This window comes from Chiloscyllium plagiosum, chromosome 35 (genome assembly GCF_004010195.1).
Source record: "Chiloscyllium plagiosum isolate BGI_BamShark_2017 chromosome 35, ASM401019v2, whole genome shotgun sequence".
In the NCBI taxonomy this organism is placed as follows: Eukaryota; Metazoa; Chordata; class Chondrichthyes; order Orectolobiformes; family Hemiscylliidae; genus Chiloscyllium; species Chiloscyllium plagiosum.
This window is the reverse complement of record NC_057744.1, coordinates 39735447-39750094: the sequence shown is the minus strand read 5'-3', so window position 1 is coordinate 39750094 and position 14648 is coordinate 39735447. Positions and strand designations below refer to the sequence as shown.

Here is a 14648-nt window from a genome sequence, read left to right as displayed (position 1 = left end):
GGATGTTTGTGGAGTCTCCTCTTCCAGTGAGTTGTTCAATTGAGCACCTTCATTCACAACTAGCTGTTCAGAGCTTAGATGTGATCAATTGGTTGCACAACTCCTTAGCTCTGATGATCAGTTGCTCTTTGTGTTATTTGTCATCCCCTGATGGAGATAGTAGAGTGGAAGTTATACTAGGCTGTGCGGTTGTAGATTATGTTGGAGTACAGTTTGGCTGCTGTTGATGGTCCACCATACTTCGTGGATGCTGGATCTGTTTAATGTCTATTCCATTGAGCACAATAAAAGTACCACACAGCATGATGGTATTTCTCAATGTGTGGTGGGGCAGTGAGAGTGTGTGTGGTGGTAGTACATGGGAGTCAATAGGAGGTTTCCTTGCTCATTTTTTACTAGACCTGATTAGACTTCTAACTCCAGACTTTTATTGATGCACCATGATGAGATTCAAACTCACACCCCCTGGGTCCCCCCCAGACCTGGGTCTCTGATTTATTAGAGAGAAAGTGAGGGCTGCAGATGGTGGAGATCAGCTGAAAGTGTGTTGCTGGAAAAGCGCAGCAGGTCAGGCAGCATCCAAGGAACAGGAGAATCAACGTTTCGGGCATAAACCCTTCTTTCCTGAAGAAGGGCTTATGCCCGATACGTCGATTCTCCTGTTCCTTGGATGCTGCCTGACCTCTCTGATTTATTAGTCCTGCAACAATGCCACTAGGCCATCACTTCCCCCTTTATTCTTCTTACCAAAGTGCATAACCTCACATTTTCATGTATTTTATTCCATTTACCAGATTTTTGTCCACTCACCCTAACCTGTCTATGTCCCCCTCTTCAGACTCTGTGTTATTCTCACCTCTTCCCTTCCTACCTATTTTTATAACATTCACAACCTTGGCTATAATATATTCATTTTTCATAAATAATTGTGGTCCCTGTGGCTTCATTTGCTGAATGACAAAGATCCCCCACCCACATCCAAACTCTTTGTCTTCTGTCAGTTAGCCAATCCTCTAATCGTGCCAATATATTACTCATTTGGATCACAAATAAGCATGAGAGTGGCAAAGGCATAGAATATATTCTGGGTAGGAATTGCACTGTCATGGCCAAGAGTGGCTTGGTAGAGATGGTTTTTCTAAACATACTATATATTTCTCAGTCTATTGTTAAGACTTGATTGTAGTTTTGATCATTTTCCCAAAGAATGAAGTTTGGCTAACTGGTCTGTAGCCTTTATTTTCCATCTCTCTCCTTTATTGAAAATATATGAATTCCTATATGGTGGGACCATTCCTGAACTTAAGGAATATTGTGAACTTGCAGCTCTCTCTTTTAAAATCCTCGGATCTAGATAATAGGGATTTATTGGATTTTAGACCCTTAAATTTCTTCAGTACGTTTTGGCTCAAATGAATTATCATAATTTTCAAACTCTTTTTACCTTTTTTATTGCCCTTTGTTTCATTGTGCAACTTTTGTTTTCCACTGTGAAGAAAGACGCAAAATGTTTGTTATGTCTTTGGTGATTTCCTTATTTCCAGTGATAATTTCTCATGTCTCTGTTCCAACTAATTAATTTCTTTTATGCAACTTCTTATGTCTTTGTAAATATTCTTACAATTTGGTTTTATATTTTTGGCTACTTTATCCTCATGACTTTTATTTTTTCCTTTTCATCAGATGATTGCCCCCATTCCCCAGTGCTCTGTTATGTCTGCAACTTGGACTGTAGCCTTGCAACTCTGAATCAAAGTTGCACAATCTTCAGTCACTTGTTGCAATTATGGTTGTTTGGGACTGCAATGCATCCCACAGATTTTGACATACTGTAGTCACAGCACAGCAGTATTAGCCTGCTGGTTAATAGGTTAAATAGTTAATAACTTACATAGATAAAATAGTAGAATGTCACATTATCCTGGCCTGGAAACAAAGGAATGAGTCTTGTCATATTTGGAGGCAAGAAAAGGTAGTTAAAAAGAGCATCTCTTCTCCATCTGTTTTGAATTCTCACATGAACCAAATTTCTGACTTTGCATTTGATCTCCATGTCACAGAGATGACATGGAGATCCACACATCTCCACATATGCCCCCTTCCTGTTTGAGTTTCACTCAATCTCTATTGCCACACATTTTTGCGTTCTCTAGTTTATTCCCTCTTTTCTTCATACTGACTGGGTTTGCAAATCATGAAGAATTCCTGGTGTTGCTGATGTAAATTTTATTAACTTGCAGGAAGTGAAGTCGGTTTTACCGATGAGGAAATTCTCGTAGTTTCTGAGCAGATTTATTCTCTGGACACCAACAAAGCAACAAAGAATGAGATACGTCTTAATCTTCAACACTCTGTTTCCAAATCGCAAACTGGGACTAAGATTGATTATGCCCAACAGCGGTAGGTACATTTGAGCAACTTGAGATCATCAATAATCTGTATCTAGTTTTATTACCCATCATAGAACATAGAGCATTACAGCACAAGTACAGACTCTTTGATCTATCAGTTCGGTGCTGACCTTGATGCCTTTCTAAACTGATTCCATCTGTCTGCCTGCCTTTCCATAACCCTCTCTTCCCCACTGGTTCACATGCCCCCTGTGTATGTTGATTACATTGATTCCTTGGCAATGTCTCAAATTTAAATTTCTCATTCCATCTTTTCACATCTTATTTCAGTTATGGGCCAGACCAAAGCCCCTCAAATATATTAAGAAAATAGCCCAGACCGTAACTTTTTCTTATTTTAAAGAAGAGTGTAAGGCAGTTGCAATTTAACTGGTTAGAATACCCAGCATTAAGCAAAACACACTTTATTCATGCACTATAGTTAAAACACAATCAAAGAAAGAAGAAATTGGAATAACTTAACTCTAATAGAACATAGAACATAGAAGAATACAGCGCAGTTTGGCCCTCGATGTTGTGCCGATCCAAGCCCACCTAACCTACACTAGCTCACTATCCTCCATATGCCTATCTAATGCCCGTTTAAATGCCTAGAAAGAGGGAGAGTCTACCACTGCTACTGGCAGGGCATTCCATGAACTCACGACTCGCTGAATAAAGAATCTACCCCTAACATCTGTCCTATACCTACCACCCCTTAATTTAAAGCTATGCCCCCTTGTAATAGCTGACTCCATACGTGGAAAAAGGTTCTCATGGTCAACCCTATCTAAACCCCTAATCATCTTGTACACCTCTATTAAGTCACCCCTAAACCTTTTTTTCTCCAACGAAAACAGCCCCAAGTGCCTCAGCCTTTCCTCAAACGATCTTCCTACCATACCAGGCAACATCCTGGTAAACCTCCTCTGCACCAGTTCCAGTGCCTCCACATCCTTCCTATAGTATGGTGACCAAAACTGCACACAATACTCCAGATGCGGCCGCACCAGACTTATATACAACTGCAACATGACCTCAGGGCTCCGGAATTCAATTCGTCTACCAATAAAAGCCAGTACGCCATATGCCTTCTTCACCACACTATTTACCTGGGTGACAACTTTCAGAGATCTATGTACATGGACACCAAGATCCCTCTGCTCATCCACACTACCAAGTATCCGACCATTAGCCCAGTACCCCATCTTTTTGTTACTCTTACCAAAGTGAATCACCTCACACTTAGCTACATTGAATTCCATTTGCCACCTTTCTGCCCAGCTCTGCAACTTATCTATATCCCGCTGTAACCTGACACATCCTTCCTCACTGTCAACAACTCCACCAACTTTCATATCATCCGCAAACTTGCTTACCCAACCTTCTAGTCCCTCCTCCAGGTAATTTATAAAAATGACAAACAGCAATGGTCCCAAAACAGATCCTTGCGGAACACCGCTAGTAACTGCACTCCAAGATGAACCTTTACCATCAACTACAACCCTTTGTCTTCTTCCAGCCTGCCAATTCCTAATCCAAACCTCCAACTCACCCTCAATGCCATACCTCCGTTTGTTTTGCAATAGCCTACCATCGAAAAACCTTATCAAACGCCTTACTAAAATCCATATACACCACATCTACCGCTTTACCCTTGTCTACCTCCTTAGTCACCTTCTCAAAGAATTCAATAAGGTTTGTGAGGCACGACCTGCCCTTCACAAAACCATGCTGCTAATTGGATAACAACAGAATAATAAGACATGCGGTGAGTTCTGTTACAGACAAACAGGGTCATATATGCATACAGATGCAAGATAAGGCTACAATAATCAATGACTGTTGGTCATAGAGTCATATAGCATGGAAACAGTTACTTCAGTCCAACTTGCCCATACCAACTAGGTTTCCCAAATTAAACTAATCCCATTTACCTACATTTTGTTCACATTCCTCTAAACCTTTCATATTTGAATACCTAAATAAATATCTTTTAAATGTTGTAACTCTACTGCATTGAGAGTGTAGTGCTGGAAAAGCACAGCAGGTCAGGCAGCATCCAAGGAGCAGGAGAATCGATGTTTCGGGCATAAGCTCTTCATCAGCAATAAGCCCAAAATGTCAATTCTCCTCCTCCTCGGATGCTGCCTGACTTGCTGTGCTTTTCCAGGACTACACTCTCAACTCTGAGCTCCAGCATCTACAGTCCTCACTTTCTCACAGTCTACCTGCATCTATCACTTCCTCTGGCAATTCATTCCACATACAGTTTACAAGAAAGAGAACACTGATGAAATACCAGTCATGGTGGAAAGGTAGAGGGAATAAATAGAGTTTAAATTGATCAGCCTTATATACTGGCTGTGGTGGAATAAGTAAGTCACCTGGTAGAGATAATGCTTCCAGTTTCTAAAGGAAGTTGGAGTGGAGATTGTCTAGTCACATTACCCTTCCCATGAGAAAACGCCCCATTAAAAAATCAGTCAAGACATGAGAGAGAAAAATAAATCATGCAGTGTGTGTTTGGAAGCTGGGATGTGCTGCCAGAGAGTGATGAAGGCGGGGTCGACAAAGCCTTTTGAAAGAGAATGAGCAGGGCTACAGGGAGAAATTGGAGGAATGCCACTGGGTGAATTTATCCCTCACAAACCTACCAGAGACAATGTGGATCAAATGGCCTCCTTCTGTGATACAGAACTCTGTGCAAGGGATAAGCATACTGCTGCATAATAAAGCATCCAATACAGAAAAATAACAAGACCATCTAATACAGCACACAGCAAATTCTCACAAACCGCATTCTGAATTTCACATTTAGGCTTTTTGCTTATGTGAATGAAGAAGTTCTGTTCTCAAGGCCAACTTTTGCTAAATTCATCGCTCTATTAAACAACTACAACCGAATGACTGGCATTGCAGAGAAGTTCACAGTGGAGCAGCTGGCAGAACAAGACATGTTCATCACAGAGATTATGAAGAGTTCCATCATGAACAAGCTGTACCAGGTCTTCCGGTCAAAGAGTAAGTGCTGAATCTTATCTTTTTTGGCTAAGTGCAAGCTTTAATGCTTTATCTCCATGAGGCCAAGTGAGGTATCTTGCCTTATTGCTCATGTACCATTAATTATCTTTCCCATCCATATGACTTCCCACGTTTCTAGTTCTAGCCCCATCTTGCCACATGCCATTCCCAGAACAGTTCATAACCCAATGAAAGACCAGATCTTTTGCATCCACAGTTATTTCTAAAAACCCAATGTTCAGTCGGATAAGCACTGTCACTCCAGAGTTGCCCTGCACAGTTCCTGACATTTGACTTGGACGTGACAGACAGGGGGATAGCAGGGTCCTGTTGTGCAAGCAGGAAGACACCTAGGATAGACAGTGGCATCAGAACCCGTCGGTCTGGGCTGAGGTTACCACCCAGCTCAGTGCCATCTCTGGAGGAATGCCCAGCATTATGAGAAGAAGATCAATAACCTGCTCCAATTCCCTCAATCCCTCGATGTTTGCAACTTGTACCCATCTCCCATTAAAGTTCATGGTCTTCTGTTCTACCTGTTACCTGCAATATCAGGGGCTAATTTCGGTAGTGTAGTGGGGGTCTCGGTCACCTAATATGCAAAACGTGCCCGTATCAAAACCGCGTAGAAGCATCCTTGTTCTCGACAGCAGTCTTTTTGTTCAAGAAGAGGAGTAGAGACAGCCCTGGAAATTATAGACCTGTAAACCTTGTGGATAAAGTGTTGGAAAGGGTTATAAGAGATAGGATTTATTATCATCTAGAGAGGAATAAGTTGATTAGGGATTGTCAACATGGTTTTGTAAAGGGTACGTCTTGCCTCACAAACGTTATTGAGTTCTTTGAGAAGGTGTCCAAACAGATGGATGAGGGTAAAGCAGTTGATGTGGTGTATATGGATTTCAGTAAGGTGTTTGTTAAGTTTCCCCACAGTAGGCTATTGAACAAAATACAGAGGCATAGGATTGAGAGTGATTTAGCGGTTTGGATCAGAAATTGGCTAGCTGAAAGAAGACAGAGGGTGGTGGTTGATGGGAAATGTTCATCCTGGAGTTCAGTTATTAGTGGGGTCCCGCAAGGATTTGTTTCGGGTCCAATGTTGTTTGTCATTTATATAAATGACCTAGATGAGCGCATAGAAGGATGGGTTAGTAAATTTGTGGATGACACTAAGGATGGTAGAGTTGTGGATAGTGACAAAGAATGTTGTAGCTTACAGAGAGACATAGATAAGCTGCCGAGCTGGGCTGAGAGCTGGCAAATGGAAGTTAATGTGGAAAAGTGTGAGGTGATTCATTTTGGAAGGAGTAACAGGAATGCAGAATACTGGGCTAATGGTAAGATTCCTGGTAGTGTGGATGAGCAGAGAGATCTCGGTGTCCATGTACATAGATCCTTGAAACTTTCCACCCAGGTTGATAGGGTTGTTAAGAAGGCATACGGTGTGTTAGGTTTTATTGGTAGAGGGATTTTCAGAACCATGAGATTATGCTGCAGCTGTACAAAACTCTGGTGCAGCCATACTTGGAGCATCACGTACAGTTCTGGTCACCATATTATAGGAAGGATTTGGAAACTTCGGAAAGAGTTCAGAGGACATTTAGATTAGATTAGATTAGATTAAATTACTTACAGTGTGGAAACAGGCCCTTCGGCCCAACAAGTCCACACCGACCCGCCGAAGCGCAACCCGCCCAGACCTATTCCCCTACATTTATCTCTTCACCTAACACTACTGGGATATTGCCTGATATGGAGGGAAGATCTTACGAGGTAAAGCTGAGGGATTTGCGGCTGATTTTGTTAGAGGGAAGATGACTTAATTGAGACATATAAGATATTCAGAGGGTTCGATAGGTTGGACAGTGAGAGCCTTTTTCCTTGGCTGGTGATGGTTAGCATGAGGGGACATAGCTTTAAATTGAGGTGTGATAGATATAAGGCATATGTCAGAGAGTAGTAGGGGTATGGAACACACTGCCCACAACAGTAGTATATTCACCAATTTTAAGGACATTTAAATGGTCATTGGATAGACTTATGAACGCGAATGGAATAGTGCAGGTGAGATGGGCTTCAGATTGTTTCCGCAAGTTGCACAATATCAAGAGCCGAAGGGCCTCTACTGCGCTGTAATGTTCTATGTTCTATCTTTCTTTACTCACTCTCATTAACACCACATGCACTCTTCAATGTCTACTTTCTCAATCACTCACTCACTCAGGACACCTCCTTACCTTCTCCAAAAGTCATAAATTGTGCCAACAATTTTCATCTCCATTAATGTCTGTGTCTTTCATTTGAGGATGAAAGCAGGACACAATAGGGCAGAAAATATCCAGACAGGTAGCCTGATATTAGGCTCCTCACCAGACTTACTGCCTTAAAATGGCTGACTGACTGTGTCCAAGGCCCTGGTCTGATATCGGAGGCTGCTCTGAACTTATTGTGCCAGTACTCCCTCTTGACTTGTGTGAGAGCTGCTGACAACATGACAAACTTCCTAGCTTTGTGTCTGTGCTAAATAACAAGGCAAGACAGAAATAATAAAAACTTGATAATTCTGGCTGAGGAAACAAAGCTCAAAAAAGCAAGGCAATGCGTGAGGCAGAGATACTGTGAGCATCTTGGTAGGCTCAGAGTGAATGAGTACTAAGACAGCAAGCAAACTGCAGGTACAGGTCTGGCTCGTGAGCTGAGTATCCATTAGGGCTGAAGGTACAGCATTGAATTGCAGGAAAATACCCTATAGGATTAGTGATGTGTCATAAGAATTCTGAAAGGCTAACACATCAGATGTCATTATTGGTGGGTGGATTTCCTCACAATCAGTAATGAACTAAGTTGCCAGGTACCCGATCTGACTTCCATGTCAAGAATTCTCAATGTTTAGCTTGTTTTGGCATGTTTAGCTATAAGACGTGAGAACAGAAGTAATCGCATCGACTCAATTCTACTTTCCTGTTTTCCCTCATAACACCTAGTTCCCTCGCTGATTAAAAATCCGGCTATTTTAGCCTTGAATATACATAACAACCCAACCTCAACAGCCCTTTGTGATAAACAATTCCACGGATTCACTGTCACAGAGAAGAATTTCCTCCCCATCTCTGTCTTAATTGTGCGACCCTCCCCACCAATTCTGAGATTATGTACTCTGGTCCTAGACTCTGCCATGGTGGGAAACAACCTCTCTACATCTACCGTGTAAAGTCTCCTAAAAATCTGTTTGTTTCAATAAGGTTGGCTCTCATTCTTTTAAGTCCCAATGAATATAGGCCACACCTACTCAACCACTCCTCATCAGACAGTCCCTCTATATTCTGAATTAGCCTCATGAATCTTCCCTGGACTGCCTCCAAAACCATTTTAATTTTCTTTAGATAAGGGGACCCAAAACTGTTCACAGTATTCCAACTGTGATCAAACTAGTGCCTTGCACAGTTTTAGCAGAGACACCATTTCTTAATACTCCATTCCCTTTGAGATGAAGGCTGACATTCCATTTGATTTCCCTATTACCCACTGAACTTGGATGCTAGTTTTTTTGTAATTCATGCAGAATAACTCCCAAATCCCTGTGTTCTGGTGCTTCCTGCAGTCTTTCTCCATTTAAATAATCTTCACCTTCTTCCTGTTCTTCCTGCCAAACTGCATAGCTTCATGTTTCCCTGCATTTTATTCTATTTGCCAAGTTTTTGCTCACTAACTTCACCTTTGGTAAGGAAGGAAGCTGAATATTAATGATAAGAGTTGTGGTGTTAATAAGGAGTTTAACAAGCTTTTACTCCTTTTAATTAGCAACTTGCCACCATTTAGTGAGAAACTCATCTCGACCCTCATCCCTCACGAGATGCATCAAAGATGCTCCTAATGTTCACCGGATTTCTCTCCCAATTCTTCCACAAATCTTACCATAGCCCACATCATTCAGGGCACAATGAGATCCTGCCCTAAGTGTGCTCTGCAGGCTTCTGTTCTTGAACTGTTGCTCTGTCCGCATTTCACTATCCATAATATGAAACAGACAGGTTAAATTTAACATACCTTCTGACAGCACTTGTTTCAAGTGGTGCAGTGACAGTACATTTTGCTTGTTCTATTCTTTAGACCTAGTTTTTTTTTCCTAAAAGGTTACTTTTAGAGGGATGGCAGTGAAGGCAGTGCAATGTTTCTCTTGCAACATGTTTGAGGTGAGGGATGCCATGGTCGTCCCTGCTGATTACACTTGCAGGAAGTGCACCCATCTCCAGCTCCTCCAAGACCGTGTTAGGGAACTGGAGCTGGAGTTGGATGAACTTAGGATCATTTGGGAGGCAGAGGGGGTCATAGCTTTAGGGAAGTAGTAACTTCAAAGATTGCAGACTGATGGGTGACAGTGAGGGGGACTGGGAGGAAGCAGCCAGTGCAGGGACCCCCTGCGGCCGTTCGCCTCAAGAACAAGTATACCGTTTTGGATACTTGTGGGGTAGGGGGGGGACTTACCAGGGGTAAGCAATGGGGTTCAGGCCTCTGGCACAGAGCCTGTCCCCGTTGCTCAGAAGGGAAGGGTGGAGGAGAGCAGAGCAATAGTTATTGGGGACTCGATAGTTCTGGGCACAGATAGACGGTTCTGTGGGGGCGAGAGAGACTCACGTTTGGTATGTTGCCTCCCAGGTGCAAGGGTACGTGACGTCTCTGATCGTGTTTTCCGGGTCCTTAAAGGGAGGGGGAGGGGAGCAGCCCGAAGTCGTGGTCCACATTGGCACCAACGACATAGCTAGGAGGAGGGCTAAGGATGTTAGCAGGCTTTCAGGGAGCTAGGTTGGAAGCTTAAAGTTAGAACAAACAGAGTTGTTGTCTCTGGTTTATTACCCGTGCCACGTGATAGAGAGTCAAGGAATAGGGAGAGAGATCAGTTAAATGCGTGGCTACAGGGATGGTGCAGGAGGGAGGGATTCCGGTATCTGGATAACTGGGGTTCTTTCTGGGGAAGGTGGGACCTCTATAAACAGGATGGTCTACACCTGAACCTGAGGGGCACCAGTATCCTTGGGGGAGGTTTGCTAGTGCTCTTGGGGGTGGTTTAAACTAATTCTGCAGGGGCATGGGAACCTAGACTGTAGATTTAGGGTGCAGGACCTGGAGTGTAGGGAGGTTGAGAACATGGTATCCATCTCAAAGGAGGGTGCCTGTAAACAGGAAAGTGTTTTGAAGTGTGTATACTTCAATGCAAGAAGTATACGAAATAGGGTGGTGAACTTGCAGCGTGGGTTGGTACCTGGGATTTCGATGTTGTGGCTATTACGGAGACATGGGTAGAACAACAGGATTGGTGGCTGTTGCAGGTTCCAGGGTTTAAATGTTTTCCCCTCCACCCAACTGCAAAGGCAGCTGCTTCTCCTCACCCTTGGGCAAGGCCTAGTGAATTCAGAAACAAAATTCGAGTGAGACATTTAAACAGGCTGACATTCATTATTAACCACTTTACAGTTCAGGTCAAATTCAACTCCAAAGGTTTGCATAAGACTCATTTCAAATGTGAAAACAAAAATGCATTTCAAATATCAAAAGTCTGCCACAAAAATGCTCAGTTTGTTCAGCAAAAGTTGGCAGTGGCCTGGCTTTATATACACAGGACAAAGCAACATATTTTAATTAAATCAGTCAGCTCTCCATAAAGACGTGATGGGGACCAGGAGACATTGGAGACCAATTTATGCCAGACTTGTTTGCCCTGGAGGTGATTGAATTCCTTCCTTTGTTAAACCACATGCCACATGTCCACCTTCATCCACTTTCACACACTCGCCGTCGGACAATGTAGGACCAACCTGCTTTTTATTCCTTGGCTCATTAATGCACAGATGGAAATGCCAGCCTACATGCTTCATGCTGATGTTTTTTACAAGGGAGCTCTGTTCTGCCAAATCTACTGCTTTACAAAATTGTTAGCTGATAAACTCCGCTCTTTCTCTATGCTTTGGGACAGTGAAGAGGGCAACAATTATGTCAAGGGAATCACATTCCTCACCTTTTGATTCCTACACAGCGGCTGCCTGTCCAGAGGGGTGAACCTGATTGACATCAAATAGTCCATTACACTCACAATGCCCAACATACCAGCTGCAGCAGGACAAAGGAAAATCAGCTCAGAGGAACAGTGAAGACCATTCAGCCCCTCAAACCCAGCATTCAGTGATGATGACAATGGCTGGTCTCCATCTCAACTCCCAGTTGTTGCTTCAAATGTGTGGGGGACCTCTACTATTCTCCACTCAATGCAGAAAATAGGCCTCCCTTTCTCAAAGATGTGGGGGACAGAAAAGAAGGGTTACACCCAAAATATTGACTTCTCCACCTCCTGATGCTGCCTGGCTTTCTGTGTTCTTCCAGCCTCCCACTTAATTACCCTTGACTAGCAAGAATCTCTCAAGCTCAAATTTCACATTGTTTAATTTAAAACCAGTACCAAATGTCTTTTCATTTGGGAATAGGGAGCTCTACTTTGTACAAATAAGTGTTTCTCTCTCTGATGGCCCACTTCTGATTTCAAGGTTGCCATCCCTTGTTTACAAATCTAAAGGGGAAGGAATGTTCCCTGTCGAAAATGTTATTGCTCCTGATCCTATCCAGGAATTCATCTATGAGTGGAAAATGTAGATTAAAAAGAAACTCACTTGCAGTGAAAGCATTTGACTGAGACGTTAAACCAAGCCCCTGTCTCCCCTCTTAATTTATAGCTTTAAATTAAGGGGTGGTAGGTATAGGACAGATGTTATGGGTAGATTCTTTACTCAGCGAGTCGTGAGTTCATGGAATGCCCTGCCAGTAGCAGTGGTGAACTCTCCCTCTTTATGGGCATTTAAACAGGCATTGGATAGGCATATGGAGGATAGTGGGCTAGTGTAGGTTAGGTGGGCTTGGATCGGCGCAACATCGAGGGCCAAAGGACCTGTACTGCGCTGTATTCTTCTATGTTCTATGTTCTCTGTTCCTATTTCTAGTTGTCATTGACCAGGATGTAAGCAGAGCAACACATGCATCCTAGAAGGACAGCTTCAGCCCAAGACTCCACTTCAACACTGCCCTAGACATATGCATCAGCCCATAATCAAAATACTTGGTATACATTGGTATTGGACAGTGAGGAAGAAAGAATGTAAAAAGGACATAGATGGACAGGTGATGTAGGCAGACACATGGCAGCAGAAATTCAACGCAGTGAAATATGAAATGATATGTTTTGGTAGGCAAAATAAGGAGTGATAATATAATCTAAATAGTGTGATTTTAAATAAGTTTATGCACAAATGTTGTTGAAGTGAACAGGACAAGTTGAAACAATGTCAAAAACTAACAGGATTCTGAGCTATTCTAAAGGCAAATATTTTATGTTAAACCTTTACAGATTGCTGATAAGCTGCAAAATTGAGAGCAAGTCGGATACACACATTTAAAGGAATTAGCGAGTTTTGAGAAGATTTGTAGCTCAGGTTGAGGTTCTGGATGTAGGTTTGCTCACTAAACTGAACGGTTCGTTTTCAGACATTTCACCTGAAAGAAGGAATGTCAAGGCTTTAGAATCATGGTATCATGCAATGTATACACCACAGAGCAAAACAATTCTGACCTGCTCTCTACAAGAAATAATACAAGTACAATTATGTAGGAATACAGATGATAGGAAGAGGAGGAGGCCATTAGGTTCTTCAAGCTTAATCTGCCATTCATTATAATCTTGGCTGATTACTCATTCTCATCCTCATGGCATACCCCCTGATCCTTTTAGTCACAAGTGCTACGTCTATCTTCTTGTTGCCCTCAATCACTTTCATTGATAGTCACTTCCATGGGTTCACCACTCTCCAAGTGAACGATTTCTCCTGTTCTCAGTCCTACAATCCCTTATCCTTGAACTATGACCATGATTCTGGACACCCACACCCTCAGGAACATCCTTGCTGCATTTAACCTTTTAGAATTTATACATTTCTATGAGATCAACCTCTTTATTCTTCTAAACTTCAGTGAATACAATCCTAACTCAATCGCTGTTTAACAACACAGGTAACAACAAAGCTGTATTCCATCATTCCTATCACCATCATCTTTGAACAATGAAAATAAAAGCTGCATTGATATGTTATATTGACACAGAGTACATGTTTGCCCAATATGTGTTTTCTGTGAACAAAGTTTGCAATGAACGTTGTGCAACACAAGTCATTGAATATACAAGAAAGAATAAACAAAATTGTTTCAGATGATTATCCTTGTTAATTGCTTAAATAAATCTCCCCAAACTTTCTGTGTTCTGAAGTTCATTTTTGTTCTTCTTTGAGTTTGGGCTCTATTGTTAATATATTTAACTCTATTTGCTTGTTCTAAATATATATTTATCCTGCATGCTCTCCAGTATGCCTTGAAAAGTATTCTGTAACTTTTTTAATGGGTTTAATCTGTATTATCTCTTACCCCAACTCTTGAATTTGGGCTTTCTGAAATTGGGTACAGTGTTGTGGTCACTAGTACCCACAAATACCATTTTCTCATTTCTTTACAATGTTTCATGTTGTAATAACAAATGACCCTATAATAGAAAAAGTCAAAATTCCCCAGAAATATGTCTTTTCATCTCCCTTCCCTGCAGCAAGAAATTCATATCATTTAATATTCAACTGACCATTTTTTCATAAAAATATATTTCAAATATGTCACTACATTTTAATCTGACTGCAAAAGATACTGGATTCCTGAAAAACAAGTGAGTACCTCAGCATTGATAAGTGTCCTTCAGTAATTCCAGTACATTATCCCCATGTCTGCATGGATTTCCTCTGGGCACTCTAGTTTCCTCCCACAATCCAACAATGTGCAGGTTAGGTGAATTGGCCGTGCTAAATTGCCCATATTGTTCAGGGATGCGTGGGTTAGGTGCATTAGTCAGGGGAAAAGTAGAGTAATAGGGTAGGCGAATGCGTCTGGGTGGGATACTCTTCGAAGGTTTGGTGTGGAGCTGTTGAGCCAAATGGCCTGTTTTGATAATGCAGGGATTCTATTCCATTCTAAGTGCACCAGAAATAAGCAAACAAGATATTTTCTTGACCAGGTCACTGAAGGGCAAGATGAGCAGTACAAATGTGAGAGGGCTAAATGAGCATGTACAGATATACATAAAGGTACTCACCTATAGATATGTGAAGAGAAAAAGCTTAGTGAAGACAAATATATGTCTCTTGCAATTAAAATGAA

General features: G+C 41.9%; 1 protein-coding gene across 1 annotated transcript in view; it reads left to right on the top strand.

Annotated features, from left to right (window-relative positions):
• endou (endonuclease, polyU-specific) overlaps positions 1-14648 on the top strand; it is a 65788-nt gene that overhangs the window by 18402 nt on the left and 32738 nt on the right. Inside the window, exons 3-4 of the mRNA XM_043676426.1 lie at positions 2241-2400; positions 5212-5414. Coding sequence (XP_043532361.1) covers positions 2241-2400; positions 5212-5414 — 363 coding nt within the window. The remainder of the gene's footprint in view (positions 1-2240; positions 2401-5211; positions 5415-14648) is intronic.